We start from the raw sequence: 21,716 nt of genomic DNA, 5'->3' as shown, positions 1-21,716 counted from the left end.
GTAAATGCACATGAATGAACACTGCAGTCGCAGGCATAAGTGCATGTGAGATCAGGACTGTGACAAGTGCACAAGTGTTCCAGTTTTCATCTGTAACATTTTGGAAGCTTCACTGTTGATTTTCACCCTAGCAATTCAAAAGAAGTTTGTTTTGTTTCAATACAGTTTGTCAGCCCTCTTAGCTGCCTCCCTGAACTGACTGTATCCTGTTTTTATCACAGCATCTTAAAAATTAACTACACACTTGGCTCTAGTAGGACTGATAGTTTCCATGACTGTACATGTCAGGAATATTTATTATTATTATATATTACTTTTATAAACCACCCCATCCAAAGGCTCTGGGGCCTAAATTTGTACAACAAATTTAAAGAGACATAAAACCACACATCATTTAAGACACAGTGCTAAAAACAATATAAAAACAATTCAAAAACAATTAAACAATTTAAAACTAATTAAAATACTTTTTAAAACAATTTAAAAACCTTGGAAGTACAGGCCAAACAAGTAAGTTTTTAGAGCTCTCTTAAATAATCAAGGTTTACAAAAACACAAACAAAAAACAGAACCAAGTATTGTTATCTCCACAAAACCAAATACAATGTAATAAGGACAATGGCAAGCAAAATAGGGCTTTTGCCATAGCATTATCCTGATCTATCAATTTATATAATTCCCTTGAATATAAACATTCATACTGAACATACATTCATAGAAATATTTATGTTGAACATAAACATTTCCAGGGCAGTTCTCAAAAGGCAATAAAGTTATACAGTAAAACACAAGAAAAATATGAATAAGCAATAAAGCAGCTGAATAAAAAAGCAGCATTAAAGCATTATTATCAGATGTTGAAAGAATTGAGAAAGTAAATACATTGGTTCTAAACATATATCAATGTATACGTACTTCTAGATATGGAGTACTTAGCCAGTGTATTAGAATATGAATTACTGTGATCACTAATGCTGAACAGTAGGATACACTCACTGAGATATAGTTTGGAATCAAACAATTGTTTGCTGTCCAACCACATTTAACAGCGTTAAACATATCATTAGGATTTTTAACTGGCCTACGTTTCTTACTTATTTTGACTACACAGTGGGAATACAAATTGGGCATTTTAAATTAAATTTTAAAAGGCCAACTGAAACATCTGCCAGTGATGACCCAATCCTCTGGACAAGACAGCTCTAAGATTGGACCCAGAGCTGTGTAAGTAGAAGTCTCCTCGCATTCTTGTACCTCACTGCATACGAATACGATGAATATTTATATACTGCTTTTCAACAAAATTTCCCAAAGCGGTTTAAATAGATATAAATAAAATGACTCCCTGTCCCCAAAGGGCTCACAATCTATAAAGGAAACATAAGATAGACACCAGCAACAGCCACTGGAGGGATGCTGTACTGGGGATGGATAGGGCCAGTTGCTCTCCCCCTGCTAAAACAAAAGAGAATCACTACTGCAGCCCCCAGCACCTCCTGAAAGGTCAGGAAACCCTCAAGAAGGGTGTGAAATGGTGCATGGGAGTCTGCAGGGAGATGCGGTGGGGGGAGGGTCACCAAAAATCAAGTGTAAGTGCCTTGCAGAATGGAAGCTGCACCCATGCAAAGTGTCTCCAACTGATTTTTTATGATTCTCCCAATGTCCCATATGACATCCCTCTGGAGATTCCCCTAATCCACAGGAAAGACTTGAAAGATCCAGGGGAACCAATAAGGAGGAGAGGAGAGGAAAACTTTATCAGAAGCTGGCTTATGCAGCTCTGTATCTTTCCTTATTTATTTATTTTTTCATCATCTTTTCAGGATGCATTCTTGTGTTCAAAGATGTGTGTTTCCCAGACTATGGGAAACACCTATACTGGGCAGCAGCGATATAGGAAGATGCTGAAAGACCTGAGCCATTTTTGGAAGGGTGGTATAGAAATCAAATAAATAATAATAGTCTCATACTGTGTGGGAGATGGCAATGGTGAACCCCTCCTGTATTCTACCAAAGACAACCACAGTGCTCTGTGGTCATACACAATCTTTGATAAATTGTTTTGACATCAGTATTTATTTCTTAAGGTTTACAATAAGTATTATCACGAGGTTTGCTCACTAGAAAATCCAGGTCCAGGACGGGTAACATTTATAGCATTCAACCCAGTGAAAGATGAAGTCATCAGTGGAGGACTCAGAGGAGTAAAGGTAAGGGATGACTTATTTTATATTTCTCCTATGAGTGTTGGTTGCTTAGATTATATTTTTATGCAATAAGCAGTGTGAATTGCTTGCTGAAAAGGGTTTCACCCTTACATTTTCAGCCCAAACTATTCAATTATATTGATAATTTATAATGTTTTGTTTTTTAGATTTGGAAATTTAAAGAAAAGGCGGCTCCAGATTATGCTAATCCTGATGCCATGTTCCATTATAGTCTTATTTTCAGGTATACTAATTATCTGTCTGAGTTGTGGACTGAACATTTATTCAATATGGCTTTGATCCAGATGCTTACATATGCCCCAGTGCAGCATCTTTAGTTTCTACATTATGAATATACAAATACGTTTGGAGGAGCATGACAGACTGTGTGAAATATATGCAAAATATCTTTATTTGCAATTGTATGAGAATTGAATGCTTTTATAAGTAATCTCTGGGTGCTAGAAATAACACACTAAGCACAGTCTGTAAATTTTTATTTCTACTCTTTTACTTTGGTTGCATTCAAGCCCAATGAAGCCTAAACAAGATGCATGCAGCTTGGATGTGAATTGCTAAGAAACTGATCAATCAATCAGTCTTTATTATGGTCTAAGACCAACACAGGTTATAATACAGTAAAATGGATTGGGCAATCAGATTATTATGAAAATGAATGTTACGTCTATTACTAAGACTGAGAATGATATTACATTTAAGACTAAGTGAAGTAAGATCTAAAAAATACAAAATATTTAAAATATTCTATGGAGTGCAAACAAGATAATTAAAATATAAGCTGTACTAAAAGAAAGTGTGAAGCATCTAATTAAAATAGTAAGGCAACTAACTTAAAAGGATAAAATATAACTTTAAAACCTATATGCAATTCTAATAATAAAATACAACTCTAAAACTATAAGACAATTCACAATGTAAAATACTCACGGCTAATCCTAAAATTTACATGAAGGTTAACATAATAAAAATAGAAGAAGCGTATCTAAAAGTGTAAAATGGATAAAAAAACATAGGGGAACTACATAAAACATATATAAAAACTATAGCGTGGCTGAGCAAATTAACATTATACAATCTAATAAAATAAAAAATCTGCTGCCAGGGGTATCAGCTGGCGATCAGGCCCCGGCGGATCTTGCACGTGCTAAGTGACTGGCTTCATTTAGGGGCCTAGAAATCCTGCTCTTTGCTGATATTGAAGATGCAATGCAGAGCTCCTAGAAGTGGCATATCGAGAGCCCATTACATACATAAAAAGGAACACCTGGTATAGGGTTAATGACTTACAGGATGCCTTTTTGGAGTGTTTTATCTACAACAAGACTGCCCCAAAATAATAATAGTTGTACCCTAGTAATCTGAGTCCTTGGCCAGGTGACATACGCAAAACTATCCTCTGTTTTGCTTACCTTTTGTCTCCCATTTATCTTCTTCTATCTTGTTCCCTTTCTCAACTTACCTTGTTGAAAACAAGACTTCACAAAGGTCCAAGATGGTTATAGAGACCTAATTTAATTATTAGTAGCTCCTGTTCTTCCCAACAATTCAGTACCACTCAAAAGCCGTGTGTGTGTGTGTATGCATTTTTCATAGCTCTTGTTTTTATCTCAATTGAAATTGTAATTGTGCTCCTTAATTTCTATCATTGCATTATTTTTATCGATAATGAAAAATCTTAAGTTATTGTTTAAAAGTTGTTTTAAAAATCTATGAACTCACTATATAGCTTTAGGAAGACTTTCTGCCAATATCTCTCAAGTTGACTTCACATTTAATGGCAGAAAGTAAGTAGGAAGGAACTGCCAGTCCTCAATCCTGAGGAAAATTATAATGTGTTGTCTAGAAAAATATGTTGTGGGTGTTTTTCTCTGTACCCCATTGTAAAGAGTTGGAAATTTCTCCATTTTCTGTACAGTTGTGGTTATGTTGTGTGTTTCAAAATGGCTGCCTGGTGTTGTTAATCAGTTGCAGGCTAAGGTGAAAAGGTTAGCCAAGGAAGTTACTTACAGGCTAGATCAAAAGGTTAGCTCAAAAAATAGTAACCAAAGCTGGAGAAATGAAACTTAAAATCTTGTTAGAACAGAAACCAATAATGACAAATCTGCTCTCCTTATTGGCTACTTTAGAGGAGGGAGTCGTTTTAGGGTATAAAAGGCAGAGTTTCACAGGGGTTAGTCAGAGTTAGAGAGAGAAATAAAAATCCAGAGGAAGGAGGATCAGAGGTGATGCAGGAAGCTGTTGGAAGGTCTGAGGACCTGATGAGACAGGCTGCAATTAGGGACACAGTTTAGACAGGATAGCTGGATGCATTTATCCTACTTTGATTTATTATACTTTGCTCTCGCTCTCTCTTTTTAATAAAAATATTCAGAAAACAATTTCTAAGAATATAAATTAGATTGTTTTGTTTTCTTAAGTAAAGACATAACTTTGTTCAAATATATTGTGGTTTCTGAGTTTTGTTCACCATCCCATACTTATGTACCATCCTACTCTATCTGAGTGTTGCTGGACACTGGGGGTTGTATGGTGGAGACAGTCAGGACTTCTACTTGGTGGCAGCAGTAAAGTCCAAGAGGTTGGTTTCCTTGCCTTCCCTCCCTATTCGCAGGGCTGGCTACTGCCAGACCATGACCTCCATGATGTTGGATATATGGTGATTCTTATATTAGAGAGTACAAAAATTGAACCTGCAGTCCCAGCTGTATATGTCCTTGTAAAAACTCTGAAAACAGATTTTATATGGACATATTAGGCCTGTCTAATAGCCATAACACTATGAACCAAAGATTGGTGTTCATCTTTGTTTGGATTATCAGAAGTTCTCAAGAAAAGTAAAAGCCAAGGAGCACCAATAAAACCAGCTGAAATATATTCTATCTTTTATTCAACCCACAGCAAATCTAGTATGCTCTAAATTGACCCACGTATCTCTTTAAAATGCTAATTTTCCATGCTTCCTGCTCAACAGCAGCAAATCATATGAACACACAAGCAGTTCTTGTGTTTATCTGATTCTAGGAATCATGTATTAGATTTGAACAGTTTTCATAATGTTTTCACACTGCAATGTTTTACTAATGTTTTAAAATACAGTACAGAATATCCATACATGGGGAATAAATTGTGCACAAATATGGATTTTGATGTCCTTATGCAAAGATTCTACTGCTTTTCTGACTGCCACTTCTTCTGCTACGACATCAATGGGACAATGCTATTTGAGATACCAAATGCACACCAAAGCGCAATTATCTCATGTGTCTATTCATTGGATGTTAACATTTTGCTTACTTCCTCCAGAGGCTCTGAAAGTAAGTTGGCTTGGAGAAACTGCAAATAAACTGATCACATCTTCATACTTACTGTTTTGTTTAACTACTAAGTAAAAAAGTGCAAGTGTTTAAAACCATCATCTGTCATTTAAATTGCTGGAATTCTGATTGTTAGTTTTTACATGCTATGTTTATAGGGATAGTAAAGTAATATCTTTTCACTCTTTAAAGAGGTACAAACCTTTGCACAAGAAACTCCAGAAGTAGAGAGTTAAACAAGAAAAGTGGGTGATCATTGCATGAAAACCACCAGGCTATATTTGCTTGTAGGATTTGTCTTGGTCTTGGCTCCAGTCCTCAATGGAGTCAGAAGACCCCGACCCTGCCTTCTAGTCAAGAGAAGCTGCTTTTTAGCTCTTGTGACTGTTTCCCTGACACCATAAAGAAAGGGAAATTGATATTGGGAGAGGGTGAAAATCTGTTATCTTCTGCCCAGGCTTTCAATTTTGACTTAGTCTTGATAATGATAATTATATCAGGAAATCTGTTGGGGTATTGAAAAAGGCTAAGCTAATGCTGTTTTACAAAATCAGAACAAGGATCATGATGTTCATGAGTCCTGAGAAAACTTAATTAACTCATAAGAGGAATATTAAGTAGTAAGGAGTAGTAGATGTATTGCAAAGCCAAATTCATATGTTAGGTTTTTTAAAGAGAACAATCTACCTTTTCTCTTATATTTTAACCTCCTGCAGCAAGCACTTTGAGACTTCAGGAAGAAAGTCTAGGGTTGGGGTGGTCATCAGTAGGATTTGATATTAGACAATTGTACTTAGTCTTGTTGAGTGCTAAGGCTTAGACTGGGGAAAGATCCTGTATTGATAATAAGTGTTAAGCTAAATGACATCCAGGACTCTTTCAACTCTCGAGCTTTATGAGGTAGCATTGTGCTTGTTAAAATAACTGGAGATAGGTTTGCAGATTATATTCATTACTGAATTCTTTTACTCACTGTTTTCTGTTCTCCTGTTTATATGCAGTAAAATCTTGGAATGATCAAGGCTCCTTGCTACATGTATTTCAAGGTCACACCAAAACTGTCACAAAGATTCTACTGCACCCAAGCACTGCTTCCTTATTTATCTCTGGATCTCTAGATGGATCAGTCAAACTTTGGTCATTTGATACAATGGACATTTTTTACAGGTAGTTTAAATAATTTTATATCACTCCATCTGTAAATCAGGCCTAATTTCAAACTGCGTTCATAGAGGCGGTGGCACAGACCTGCCCGAGGACATGGCTGCTCCATGTTTTCTGCGTTTCTCACTGGCAGCTTCTCAGAAAAACAGTGCCATCCCTCCTGTCTACTATGTAGCTATGGAGTTGCCAGACTACAGGGACACTGCCATGCCCATCCTGGACTTGTCAGCCCATAAAGCTGCACAGTTACGTGGGGGCATCCAAGATTCTCACTCTGGCAAGTCATAGAGAGAGGGCACAGGATGACAGGACAGGCACCAGGTGTACTGCTCCCCAAGGAGAGAGCAACAGTCGTGTATGTTCACAAACACTCCAATTGGAAACATAAGCAGGGTACCCCATCATAGCACCAGGAGGGAACTTTTGGCATGGGGGGGACCTATGTTAGGGTATAAAAGGCAGACACAAGCAGGGAACCTAGAGCAGTGAAGTTCAGTGCCCCCCAACAGACACATATAGGTTGGGGAAGGGGGACTCAGTCCCTTCCACGGGTGGGGATATTTGCTCCCCAGTCTTGCTCATTGGAAGAACCATCTGTGAGGACTAATTGCAAATGTTCAAGGTGGTATTAGCATAGTACGAGAATCGTCCTTAATATGCTGGAGATGTAGCCCATAATCCCACAGACTGCTCTCTCACCAGAATGGCAGACTAAGGTGAGCAAGGGAAGCTGCTCTAAGAAAAGCTGCAGGCAGTGGTGGAGCAGGACCACTGATCCCGCGGCCGGAGAGAGTTTCCCTTTAACTGCCGAAGGGGCTGCGCAGCCCCTTTGGCAGCTAAACGAAGGCAAGCTCTGCTTTCGCAGTGCAACCCAGAAGCAGCAGGGAAGAGCCACTCCTGGCCTGTGCTGTGAAAGTAGCGCCAGCCTTTTAATTCCTGAAGGGGCTGCGTGGCCCCTTCAGGAGCTACTTAGGCTGGCACTGCGTTCGCAGCACGCAACCAGGAGCGGCTCTTCCCTGCCTTTGCAGGGAAGAGCCACTCCTGGCTGGCTCTGTGAACATAGTGCCAGCCTTTCTTTAGCTCCTGAAGGGGGCCCCCACTTGGGAGCTAAACTAGCTTCCCCGCATCTGACGTCAGATGCGGGGGGCATGTTGTGGCCGCTCTTGTGGCCCCTGATTGGTCGGCGGCCCTGGTTCTTTGAGCCCGTTGGCCCAATGGTGGCTCCGCCCCTGACCACAGGGACTGGTACTTGGGCGAGTGCTGTCCCAGTCTCAGTGACTGCCACCAGACTGCTGTCAAACCCTGTGCCCTGCCAGCCCGCACACCCATGTGGGGATTTGCGCCCCTGCCCATTGACCCAAAGGGTGAGCACAAGGTCCCAAAGCAGCTAAAAACCAGGGCTCACCTCTCCTGGGATTCCCTGTGCCGGGAGATCTGCATATGGTGCCACACCGGATCAAGCCCGGGAACTTTGAATGGGTTTAAAGGGTCGTGCCCAACCCCTGGGTCTACTGCATCCATGCAAGTGGAAATGCCCTGGCAAAGGGCACCCTCATGGTAGGGATAACTAGCATGAGCAGGGCATTCCCTCTCTAGCTGGGAAGCAAATATTGGGTGGGGGATGCTCCTATCTGGGTTTGAGAGGCTTCCACTGCAAGCAGGGATTCTGGAGCTGCCAAGTTCTATCACACTGCACACAGGAACATAGGAAGCTGCCATATACTGAGTCAGACTATAGGTCCATCTAAATCAGGATTGACTATACAGACTGGCAGTGACTTTTCCAAGGTTGCAGGCAGGATCTAGTCTCCCATTCAAATGCAACCAGGGTGGACCCTGCTTAACTAAGGGGACATGTCATACTTGCTACCACAAGACCAGCTCTCCTCTTACGGAAAGGTTGGAGGAGGGGCCCATCCCACCCGCCTTTGGTGGGTTCATGCCCCCCAGGCTTACTCATGATCAAGGCCAGTCACCTGGGTCAGTATTGGGTAAATTGAGATCCTTTTTCAAGAGTATAGCCACCAGACCCAGGGCTCACTGGTCAGGCATGAAAGTAAAAGGCCACAGGGACACCCCCAGATAATTCATGAGAAGGACCAGCAGAGGGGAGAACATTGCCTGGGCAAATCTGAAATGCTGCCAGATGGCAAAGCATCCTCTTCTCCCACTAACAACCCCCTCATGGGAGTGTCAGGCCATGGGTGCTCTAAATAGAGCAAGGGTGTTTTCTGGATGGCAGCCACGGGGAGTGGTATCCTGAAGACTGCTTCTTTGTCCTGGGGACTGCAGATAAGCTGCTGTAAAATTGTGCACCCTTGCCAGTCTGCCTGCCCATGTGTACATTTTCACCCTTGCCATTGCCCCAGAATGGCCCCTCCCCCCACTGTCCGGGGGTGGCCAGGGAATGGGGGCTCTCCTCTCTTGTAAATCCACACTCTGGGAGATCTGCATATGTTGCGACAACAGACCGGGACCTCGGAATTTTTGAAGGTCCATCCCGGTGTCAGTCCTTCCCTACCCTCTGTGTACGCACCCGCGCAAGCTTAAAAGGAGTGTCTAGATGGCCTTTAGGTGCATAAAGGTCTGCACAGAAGAAGAGGGTGGGGAGGTTTAAGGGGGATGTGTTCTGTTTTTTTCCATAGAAAGGGTTGGGAAGTGGGGCCCAGACACTTCCCGGGGCAGGGTTACAACCCTGGCTTACTCATGAGCAGGGTCAGTGGGATAAGAATCTTTCCTTTTGTGGGGAGCAGTTCTTCCTCTGTGACAATGATGGTTACCAAAGTCCACGCGGACCACGCTCACACATGAGTGTGTCAGGCCATGGGTGCTCTTAAATAGAGATGTGTTGGGAAGGGGTATCCCAGAGACTGCTTTCCTGATCCTGGATGGCAGCCAAGGTGCCACGGTAACAAGCCCCCGCCTCCCCATCTGCACCTGTGCATAGGTGCACCCTTGCCTGCAGCCCTTGCAGTTGACCCTGCTGCCCCAGGGCTAGGAAAGAAGAGGAAAGTGCCTTTTCCCACGATTCCCCGTGCCCACTTGTCTGCATACGGCGCACAGATGTAGCAGACCTGGGCTTTAAATTTTTTTGCAAATTCACAGTCCTGTTGGTGCATTCCACGGTTGCATATACGACCAGGCTATGGCACATGGGAAGTCAGGGTCTCCTCTGGGGAGCATGCAAGGCTTCAGACGGATTCAGGGAGAGCGAGGTAGTGCAGAATCATTTCTATTTTTTAACAGAGTTGGCAGCCCCACTAAACAGGGCCCCCTTGACTATACTCGTGAGCTCGCAGTATGCAGGTGGAGATTTGCCTTTTGACAGGCAAGACCAGTCTACATCCCCAGTAGCCTGGCCCTCTCATGCGACTGCCAGCCCACCCAGCAGCAAGCTGCCAGACAGAAGGAATTCACTTAGGTCTGGATGGGTTGCTTTGCCAGGGTCACCACTCACAACATCTTCCCAGGTTAGGGTGGGACAGACACCCTGTCCCCCACAGCATCCTTTGCCCTCCCCCATCTGCATATCCCTTTCTAGCAAAAATAGATTTCCCACACCCACCGTAATGAAAGCAGAATCCAACCCCCACCCATCCCAAAACCACTGGGGAATTCGTGCTTGTGTGGTGCTTTCAGAGCAAGGGGGTACTTGGGGGGATGGTGGTGCCATGGCTGGCAGAAGAAGCACTGGCATTGCAGGGCATTTAAAGGGCTTTCAGGGCCCTTTCCCTGCTGAGGGCAAGCAGAGCACTCCAAAAATGCACAATAGCACTCGGCACGCCCCTTCTAGATTGTGGCCAGTTGTGGCCTAGTCACTGACGCAGTGATGCTTTGCCTAAAGTCGGGCTGTGGAGCTGGCTGTGATCGGCCTTGGAGGCTGAGCAGCAGGGTGATGCTACCCTCTCCTGCAACTGAAGTTTGGCTGGCCATGGTTTGGTGAACGTCTGCGATGTGAATTGGAGTTAAGAATTGGAACTCCGGTTGGCCATTACGTCTGAATGCGGCCTTATTGTCATCTATCTGCTTTTTTTGTATGTTTGTAAGATACAAATGCCAAACTGACTCAGCACATATGTTTGACTACTGTTTTTTCCTCACTGACATCAACATTTGAGCATAACATAGATAGTTATTCATGTAACAAGTATGACGTTTGAAGGACATGCATTTCATTATCATGCATTTCAACTTGGATTCTCTGTAGTAGGTAACTTTTCTTCATTTCACATTTGGTCTGTAATTTCATTCTTTTATATTCAGCTTATCACCATTCCATGATGGAATACTTCGGATTGGCACAATGGACAATTCATTTCTTTATTGCTTTTCTGCCCGCAATCTTCATATATATGATTTGAACTCATTTACCAGCTTCTGGACTCATGTCCACAGTCAAATAAGTAATCTCTCCCTCTGTAGTGCTGATGGGAAATCCAGCAGAGTGGTTGCTCTGGGTGCTGACAACAGGTATGTAAATTTGTTAATGGAAATAGCAAAAAGGATTTCTATTAAAGAAATACTTTTTAAAGAATTAAACCTCTTAATGTCGCAAGAGGTTGCCCCGACTTTCTTTGTAGGATGTAGCTGTGTGTGTTTTATTTTAAAATTGCTTTTATCTTGTTGTTAACCATCTTTGGATGAAGGGCATTATAAAAATATAAATAAGAAATGAAATAAATATGAATGAAGTTCTAAGAAGGAAGGTGATGACTGTAATTCCTCCCAAATTAATTATCTTAGTAATAATTATCTGCATGATATCACTCTGAAATATTTATTAGTTGCTGTCAACAGTGCAGCATTAGGAAGGCACAGCAGGAGCTGTACCCTCACAGCAAGAGGTGCTCTCAGAGCTCAGCAGAAGGTTCACAGAGCAGCAGACTCCCCGAGAGCATCAGAGTGCACACATAGGGAGAATGCTTTTCACTGGTCTTCCCTTCCTCCCAAAGTCCTCTTTGTTCTCCAGGAATATATTCCCGAGGGCTGCATGTCCCTCAAAATATTATTGGAAGCTGGAGGATATGGATGTGCACAGAAATGGTTCCATGCACTCCAGGAAGGGTGGGGGGCGGTTGCTTTAAGGCGTGGGGAGGGTGTCCTTACCTCCCCCACCACATTTCCCCCACCACCGCTGCTGTCAAAATCACTGGCGTGAACGGCTGTATACCCTCTTGCCGCCCCAGTGAGCGTAATACCAGAAGTGGGCAGCATGCACATGCCAGCCACTCCCAGTATTACACTGACCAGGGCAGTGAGAGGGTATACAGCTGCCCTGAGCCAGCGATTTTGACAGCAGCGCTGGCAAGGAAAACATGGCGGGGGAGGTAAGGACACCCTCCCCACCTCCAAACCGGTTCAAACGCCAGGCTTTCAAACCAGTTCAGCAGTCTGTGAATAGACCACTGAACTGGTTCGTGCACACCCTACTGAAGGGAGGAAAGAATAGTAAAAATCACCTCCCCTCTCCTTGCACACATGCTCTGCTGCTCAACAAGCCAGTAATCTTTAAAGTCTTATCAAAAACTGAAGCCTATCAAAAGCTATCAATTTCCTAGATAATTATGATATTGTATATGGAATCTTTTTATGACAATGATGAAGAGTTCTTTTGAATAATTATCTTATTAATACTATAGCTCGTTTGCAGATTTAAAAATTTTACTCTTTGCTTTTCTGTTTCTTTCCAAAGTTTAAGAATATTTTCTCTTCATAATGGAACAAAGTTATGCACAGTTTTGCCACCTCCTTTTCCCACTCTGCTTCAGCCGGTTCTAAGTTTCACATACAATCGAACTAATGGAACTGTTTACTTTCTTTTGTCACCCTGGGATATATGGGTATATACAGCAAGGTAACTAATATTAGCACTTTCATTTTAGTAATTGAAAATATCATAAATCTGTTTAAATGACATTAATAGTGGATAATTGATAGGGAAAGAGAAATTTAGGGAATCCACCTAATGGTGCAGTGGGGAAATGACTTGATTAGCAAGCCAGAGGTTGCTGGTTCAAATCCCCACTGGTATGTTTCCCAGACTATGGGAAACACCTATAGCAATGATATAGGAAGATGCTGAAAGGCATCATCTCGTACTGTGCGGGAGATGGCAATCAAAAACCCCTCCTGTATTCTACCTAAGATAACCACAGGGCTCTGTGGTCACCAGGAGTCGACATTGACTCGACGGCACACTTTACCTTTACAGAGGTGATACAGATACATTAAAAGAAAGGTATCAAGTATGCCTCTTCTGTCTAAAACTTCTAGGATGACGTATGGAGTTTACGGAGCCAGCAGTGATTTTCCTCTAGTTGTGGAAATGTGAATGAGATCTGAACTCATTCATTGTCATGTATGTTGTCATCATCATTCAAATGATGATGTCATTATCATTTATATTGTAACTGAGAGTTGGAGAACTATTCTTATTGCTAAGCATAATGAGCAAAAAAAGATGTATATGTTGGGAGAGGGCATGACTGTGGGAAGAATCCAGATTTGAGTTGTGCTAGTATAAGGGCATTGTGGGAAGAAAGTACAGGTCAAGAATCCTTTATCCGGACTCCCAAAATCTGGAAAGCTCTGAAATCCGGACACCACGCTGAGGGGGGAAAAAATTATTGTAGCTTCAACCTCTCTCACACACAAAAAACCCCCCTCAACACTTAAACTTCAGCCCCCAAACTAATCCCGGCCCGAACTCAGCAGCTAACAGAGTATATACAGTACTGTTTAACAAAGCAGCAAAAAGCCCACAACTCACAGAGAGAACATCAAAGCAGCTCCATTTGCAATGATGGTTGCCCTGTCTCCTCCTCAGCCTTGGCTCCTCTTCCCTTCCCACAAGGACGGGCACATTTAAGGGCACTTGCAGGCAGGGCAGGGGCCAGAGAGGCAAAGCAGCACCTGGGGCTCCGTCTGCAATGGCTCTCTGAAAGGAGACGGGACTTTGCTATCTGCCTTTTGTTTACTGCCTCTCAAGCTTTGCTTCGATTATATACTTTAAATAAAACCTTTTTTAAAAAGACGAGTAACCTTTCATGCCCAAGATATCTCATTTATGAAAATATTCTGAAATCAGGAACACCTCTTGTCCCGAGCAGTCCAGATAAAGGATTCTCAACATGTAACTTCTGTTCCAGACTAGCTCTTACCCTAGTGGAAAATGCTATGCTATGTACTAGAGGTAGTGCAACATGGGGTATTAGCTAACTGTTGAACATGTTGCAAAACCTTCTGCATGCTTTTGTGTGTGTCCTGGAGAAGGTCTTCCATTAGTGGTTGTACAACACTGCAAGCAGGGTAACCACTTCCAAGTGTATATTTTCTCCCATTATGCTAGTGCAACACTAATCTGTGCCTTGCCCACTGAATATGTCACTTGAACATTTTAGTGACAGTTGTTCTCTTTTAGTAGGATGTGTTCACCTATATAGCATACTATATAGTATACTTGTTTATACTTTTGCTTTACGTTGAGATTACCAAGTGCCTAACTGAAGCAAGATGACCATTTAGCCCATTTGCTTCTGCCATTCCAGCTACCACATTAATCTGTATCCCTGTTCCAGAGCCCTATAAATGCTCTGAAGCTCACTTGAGTCTCTTAATGATGAAACCCATTCACAGAACTTCAATGGATGGAGAAGACTGAAATTCAAATATTTTAATGCATGTGAAGTTTCCCCTTCCTCCTTAATCTACACACACACGCGCGCGCGCGCCTACCTGGAGGCAATAATAGGCTCGATGAGGGATAACAAGCTGAAGTTGAATCCAAACAAGACGGAGGTACTATCTGTAGGGGGTTGGGACCTGCCTGTTTCGGATGGGGTTACACTCCTCCTGAAAGATCAGGTACATAGTCTGGGAGTGCTCGTGGATCCCAAACTCTCCCTGATCTCTCAGGTTGAGGCAGTGGCCAGGAATGCTTTTTATCAGCTTCAGCTGATATGCCAGATACATCCATTTCTGGAGGCAAACAGTGATACATATGCTGGTAACCCCTAGGCTTGACTACTGTAATGCACTCTGTGCAGGGTTGCCTTTGTATGTAGTTCGGAAACTACAATTGGTACAGAATGCGGCAGCCAGACTGGTCTCTGGATCAACTTGAAGGGACAATATAACATTCAATTCAATTCAGTTTATTACGATCAAAGATCAGCACACAGATCAAATCCAGATACAAGAGTCCCCAAAAGTGAACATCGATACCAGTGCATGCATATATATATAAACATACACATAAAATATACAGTGAAGAACTATTACATGTTTATACTATAAATGGAATAAGATAACAAAATAAAAACAAACCAAATTAAGAATCTGTATTAACCATCTCCGACACACTATATGCAGGTCTTAATTGCAGCTGTACAAAATTTGGCCACCAGATGCGAGACATCCGTATACGTATCAGAAAGAAATAAGTTTATATAAAACTCATCAGAATTATTTGGATATCTAAAAACAAGAGGGGCAATAAGTTTAAGACACAGATCACGATACAATGAGCAGTACAGGAGCACATGACCTACTGTTTCAATATCACCATTCCCATAAGGAGACAATCTCTCCAAAAAAGGAACCCTCCTAAATCTACCGTCTAATGCCACAGAGGGCAACACATCCATCCGGACTAGTGTCAGGGCTCTTCTGTGAATTGGATATATCAGATTATACAGATAGTTGGCTGGTTTTTGCAAGGGCTTAACTGCTCCTAACCACCTGTAACTTGATGCCCAACCTAAATCTCTCTGGTGTCCCATATTGATAATACACTGCTTAAGGATTATTCTGGCATTATCATAGCCCAGGAGGAGTAGAAGTTCTATTGACAGGCCATATACTTTTAAATTTTTAGTGATTACGAAGGTCCAATCAGAGGAGTGTTCATCCTTAAAGACTAAGGGAGCAAAGCCCCTTTTAAATTTATTTTTTTAATTTATTCATTTTAAAATTTATTCATAAATGATCTAGAATAGGGGTAAGCAGTGAGGTGGCCAGATTTGCAGATGATACCAAACTCTTTCGGGTAGTGAAATCCAAAACAGATTGTGAGTTGATCCAAAAGGATCTTTCCAAACTGGGTGAGTGGGTGACAAAGTGGCAAATGTGGTTCAATGTTGGCAAGTGTAAAGTGATGCACACTGGGACAAAAAACTCCAACTTCAAGTATACACTGATGGGGTCTGAGCTGTTGATGACTGACCAGGATTGGGATCTTGGGGTCATGGTGGACAGCTTGTTGAAAGTGTTGACTCAATGTGTGGCAGCTGTGAAAATGGCCAATTCCATGCTAGAGATCATTAGGAAGGGGATTGAAAATAAAATGGACAATATTATAATACCTGTATACAAAATGATGGTGCAGCCACACCTGGAGAACAGCATACAATTCTGGTCACCACATCTAAAAAAGGACATTGTAGAACTGGGAAAGGTGCAGAAGATGGCAACCAAGATGATCAGGGGCCTGGAGCCACCTTTTTTATGAGGCAAGGCGACAACACCTGGGGCTTTTTAGTTTAGAAAAAATATGACTGTGGGATGACATGATAGAGGTCTATAAAATCATGCATGGTGTGGAGAAAGTGGATAGAGAGAAATTCTTCTCCCTCTCCCATAACACTAGAACTAGGGGTCATCCCATGAAATTGATTGCCAGGAAATCTAGGACCAACGAACGGAAGTACTTTTTCACACTATGCATAATCAACTTGTGGAATTCTGTGCCACAAGATGTGGTGAAAGCCAACAACCTGGATGGCTTTAAGAAGGGTTTGGATAACTTCATGGAGGAGAGGTCTATCAACGGCCACTAGTTGGAGGGCTATAAGCCACCTCCAGCCTCAAAGGCAGGATGACTCTTAGTACCAGTTGCAGGGGAGTAACAACAGGAGAGAGGGCATGCCCTCAACTCCTGCCTGTGGCTTCTAGCAGCATCTGGTGGGCCACTGTGCAAAACAGGATGCTGGACTAGATGGGCCTTGGGCCTGATCCAGCAGGGCTGTTCTTATGTTCACTTCTTCAGCAAGTGCACTGGCTACCTATGGTCTTCTGAGCTAAATTCAAGATGTTGGTACTTCCTTTTAAAGTATTTCATGGCCTGGAATTAGCATACCTTAAGATACTACGTCTCTCTCTATGAACCTCCATTCTAGTTAACATCTTCTGATTGCGAGTTGTACTGTTTACCTGAATAAATGGGTTATAGCAGCAGCAGCTAAGACCAAAGTCTTACAGCAATTGCCTAAGGATTTCGAAAGGACCTACCTATAGAGCTCAAGATTAGCTACTCCATTGTGGCCAGTGCTGGCTGAATAGGCCGTGTGCTGGGTAGGCCTCCCAGTAGGAGATGGGTGAAAAGTGCTTCCATTTATAGGTTACCATGGGGAGGTAGTGGCAGAGGTTATCTCCGTCAGTGCTGTGCAAATGTTCATTTGCTGACTGATTAGCAGCAAGGGCTGAAATCTCCCCCACTTCCAGTGCCATTTCCCAACTGGTAAGGACAGGTTTTCCCCTCCTGTCTCAGTTATCCCACAGCAGTGTCAGATGGTATTCACTAGAGTTCTGCCTCACCAGCCACTTCTGCTTCTAGCCTTTTAGCTGATTTGATGGGTGGGGGGCTAGGCTGGGCTGGGGGAATTATCTGAATTTTGTTGTTGTTGGCTGCCAGGTGTTGCTTGTTTTTATTTTACTAATGTTTTCAATTGTATTGTAAATATAATAGAAGTATAGGTTCTGTGAAGTGAACTGTGAAGTTCTTCCATTGGCCTTCACTTCTGCTGTTAAATTGTGGCCTTTTGCTGTTCCCTGCCAACTCTTGCCGAAAAGGTATTGCCTCAAACAATGTGCTTAGTGAATTGCAAAATTTTAGCTTAGACATCCGCACTAGTGATTTATAAATGTTATCCACCCATAATTCCAAATGATTCGCTTGGATTAATTATTGAGAGGTTTTTATCTCTGGCTATTGGGGTGAGGCTAGCAACTGACATAGAGGATTTTTAAAGCACTTGTGACATTGCATTGCAGATTTCATTATGATTAGGCACTGAAGGACTTTCAATGGGGCTTCTCAAACAGAGGCAGAAAATAGCATTGCAAATTGGAAAGTCCGACTTGTGTTCTCTTGCATATTGTTGTAATTAGGCAAAACAATATATATTGCCACAAATTAACCTAAGAGTAACCTGGAATAAAGAGAATTGCAGTAATTATTAATGGCCCACATGCTGTGCAGAGAACATTTGCAATCAGCCCATGCTGCTTACAGGCATTCAAGGGAGTGCTGCCAGTGGTTTTGCACATGTGTGCAAATACTTAGAATTGTTCATCTGCAGTTCAGGGTGCACAATTTCCAATGTAAGCAGTGGTTCTGAAGTGCAGATGTGCAATTTAAAGTATCTGTGCACTTGCACTCTTGCCAGTGCTAAGACTGCCAGTGCTACCTTAGATGCCCGTAGCAGTGAGGGCCATTTAGAAGTGCCCATGTAATGCTGTGCAACATGTGGGCCAATATTTCTTATTCTAAAATACTTTATCCTCTCTGGTGAAAATAGAATAAAGTGTACATGACACCAAAATATAACATTGCTCTGCAGTTTGGAAAGGGAAATAAAACACTGTCATTCCTGTTAGAGATCCAGCTCTAGATGGCATCGTCCTTTTGCACTGATAACCCTAATAACAATAGGGGCATTGGGAGTAGTGATAGTAAAGGTTTCCTTCTCTTTCCTGTTTATCTCTGCTTCCCAGGGGTGTAACTGTAATAGGGCAAGGGGAGACTGGGGGCCCACTGCCTTGGCCCCCCCCCGAGGCAAGTCACATGACTGACTCCCCCAATCCAGAAATTGATGTTGGTGTTAATACTTGGAGCTACCAGAACAGCATGTCTTTTTCTAGTACCAATAAATGACTTGCATTGTCATTTATTTGTTGGTACCCCTGGTGGCGCAGTGGTAAAACTGCCACCCTGTAACCAGAAGGTTGCAAGTTCGATCCTGACCAAGGGCTCAAGGTTGACAGCCTTCCATCCTTCTGAGGTCGGTAAAATGAGTACCCAGAATGTTGGGGGGCAATATGCTAAATCATTGTAAACCGCTTAGAGAGCTTCCAGCTATAGAGCGGTATATAAATGTAAGTGCTATTGCTATTGCTATTGTCCACAATTTACAAAACCTTTTTCAAAATAATTTAGGATGATGTTCTATTGTGGCACATAGGGGTGTGTGTGTGTGTGTGTGAATATATGAAAAATTTACTTCAGTGAGGGGGGGCCCATTTTAAAATCTTGTCTCTGGGCCCAATCCAACCTTGCTACGCCCCTGCTGCCTCCATGACACTTCAGTTGATAGAATTTACTCAGGAACTTCCTGGGAGTGATTTCCTCCTCTTTCCCAGAACGTTTCTATAGGTCTCTCTCTGAACACCTTGTAGCTAGCAGCTAGGGTATAAGTCTTTCCTATCATCGTGTACTTCTAAATAAAGTAGATTAGTTTAACCTTAAATCAGTCTCCATGCTTATCATTTACACATTGTTGCCCCTGAGATCCTGTTAGCTTCTGCAGTAATGGGAGTGAGCTAGCTCCTGAAATAGTCTATAAGTGTGTGTAAGTGTGTGTGTGTGTGTGTGTTTAGCCTGCCTATAAACCCTTATAGGTTTGGATGCCCAGGGCTCAAACTTTGAATATTACTTATCTCCAACAATTCCAGCATAATTGTTCCAGCATAATTCCAGTTTAGTGGTACATAACTTTATGTCCAAGCCAGATCCAAGAATATCGAGTACTATATTTTTGTTTATATACCCCAAGGGTTATACTTCTTTGTTTGTTTCTCACAAGGAGGGTGTGGAGATCTAAGTGGGTGCAGGTTATACGAAAGTATTCTTACAAAGGCCTTTTTTGTCAGTCTACAAGAGATTAGCAGCCTTCTGGTGCACAAAGGGGCAACAAGCAGTGTTTTTGTGAAAGCACAGGGCTTGGCTGGGCAGTCACATGTAGCACTTGGGATGGGGGCAGGAAGGGGGAGAGAGAGAGACTGTGCTGCTTTTTGCAGACTCTGTAGCGCGTTGCACTGCTGCACAGTTTGGAGAAGCACTACTGATGAAGAAGCCAAGTGGTGACCACCGCCTATGTGCATTACTCAGCTCTGTCTGGGGCTTTGCCATGATCCTCCTCGCTCTCCAATGAGGAAGCTAGAAGGAAAACTCCATCCCCACTTCACACAGTTCTCAGGTCTCCAGTGCAGGAAATACACAGATGTGGTCTATGCATCATTTTGTTTTACTTAAATGCTCACTTTTCATTGATTATACTCTGGTGTGGGTATAATTCGCACCAGAGTATAACCTGTGGAAAGTTAGCATTTAAGTAAAATGAAATCATGCATAGTATATATGTGAGGTCAGGAGCGAAGCCACCATTGTGCGAACGGGTTCAAAAACCCCAGGCCACCAGTGAAAAAGGCCGCTGAAGCCCGTAGGGGTGTGTGGCTCAGGCTTTGGAAGATCCCCAAGCGAACTCCCCACTCCTGGGATCCGGAGAGCCCCAAGCGAGCTCTCCCCTGTCTTTTTCAGGCAGTGTTAGCTGTCTGACAGCCTTTATTTCCCTTTCTCTCCCTCACTGGAGAGAGAGAGAGTGAACCCAATAGTGCCGATCTGCAATGAGAGCTGCAGGAGAGTATTAGGTATGTTCAGGGAAACAGTTGAAGCAGATCACCAGTGAAGCCTTTACAGATCTGGGCAGTGCCTCTGTGTGAACTGACTGGAGCATAGAACAATGTTTTCCACAGAGGTGCAGGGTTTCTTCATTGGACAAGTTAATTTAGAAAGGATTCCATGAAGCCAGAAAATTTGAGAGAGCCCGTGTGCTATATCAAAGCAAAAAACAAAACAAGGCTGGTCTCATGAGCAGCCCAATCCAGACTAGGGCAGTCCAGCCTGTGTTGGGGCTGCATGTGTGGAGTGCCGGGATTGAGCTCAATTCCAGTGCTGCCCTAGTGGGTAGCCTGTCTTTTTAGCAATAGCAATAGCACTTACATTTATATACCGCTCTATAGCCGGAGCTCTCTAAGCGGTTTACAATGATTTTTAGCATATTGCCCCCAACATTCTGGGTACTCATTTTACCGACCTCGGAAGGATGGAAGGCTGAGTCAGCCTTGAGCCCCTGGTCAGGATCGAACTTGCAACCTTCTGGTTACAGGGCGGCAGTTTTACCACTGCGCCACCAGGGGCTCTTTTTACCCCGGTCTTTAGCCAGGGTTAAGGGTGCAAGCATGCCCTTAACCCTGGTGTTGGGGTCATTTGTGTGCCCGGGCTGCAGGCAACTCACACACACACACTCAGAGCTGGGTGGCAACAGCATTTGGCTGAGGGAGGATCCCTCAATGCACCACGCTCCTGGCATAGTGCTTTGAGGGATGCCAGAGGACGTCTTCCTCCAGCTCCCTGCTCTGCTGCTCACAGCAGCATCACTCGTGCCACAGCGAGTGGCAGAGTAAACTGGGGAGGGTGATTGTGTATGCCACTGGCATTTTTGATTGTGTGCACGACCTCAGTATGTGTGCAGGACCTTGGAAGTTCTGTAATCTTTGCAGACATAATGCAGAACTATGATTTATTTCATGTGATTAGTTTTACCATCTGAACATGTATCGCTTCACCAACCACAGCTTATTTCAGGTATACTAACTAAGATCTGTCCCCTAGGTGTTTGAAGTTGGCTTGTTGACCTAGGTTAAGAGTAGCTAGAGTTCAGTGTTGCATCTGCACCTTCCTTTCCAAGATAAACCTTGGTATTTGACTCTCCCTCCAAGGACTGCTCTAGGCTGCAAGTGTCTTTCACTTCTGCCAGCTCGAAACTATACATGGTCTGCCTAGAAACTTCTTAGGTAATCTTTCAGTTCTTTGCCTAGTAACGTAGGATACCAATAGGAACATAGGAAGCTGCCTTATACCAAGTCAAACCATTGGTCCATCTAGCTCAGTATC

General features: G+C 43.0%; 1 protein-coding gene across 12 annotated transcripts in view; it reads left to right on the top strand.

The window, feature by feature from the left end:
- The window catches only part of LOC128342526 (uncharacterized), a 138,959-nt gene that overhangs the window by 17,681 nt on the left and 99,562 nt on the right, over positions 1 to 21,716 (top strand). For all 12 annotated transcript variants that reach the window (XR_008315046.1, XM_053289897.1, XM_053289900.1 and 9 more), the window contains 6 exons: positions 2,088 to 2,210; positions 2,375 to 2,451; positions 5,325 to 5,542; positions 6,544 to 6,709; positions 10,970 to 11,176; positions 12,399 to 12,560. Coding sequence is in view for 11 of the 12 variants with exons in the window: in XM_053289897.1 (XP_053145872.1) it covers positions 2,088 to 2,210; positions 2,375 to 2,451; positions 5,325 to 5,542; positions 6,544 to 6,709; positions 10,970 to 11,176; positions 12,399 to 12,560 (953 nt within the window). In the remaining variant the exon portion in view is untranslated. The remainder of the gene's footprint in view (positions 1 to 2,087; positions 2,211 to 2,374; positions 2,452 to 5,324; positions 5,543 to 6,543; positions 6,710 to 10,969; positions 11,177 to 12,398; positions 12,561 to 21,716) is intronic.

This window comes from Hemicordylus capensis, chromosome 2 (genome assembly GCF_027244095.1).
Source record: "Hemicordylus capensis ecotype Gifberg chromosome 2, rHemCap1.1.pri, whole genome shotgun sequence".
Classification (NCBI taxonomy): domain Eukaryota; kingdom Metazoa; phylum Chordata; class Lepidosauria; order Squamata; family Cordylidae; genus Hemicordylus; species Hemicordylus capensis.
The sequence above is the reverse complement of the archived record's forward strand: the minus strand, read 5'-3'. Positions and strand labels throughout refer to the sequence as shown.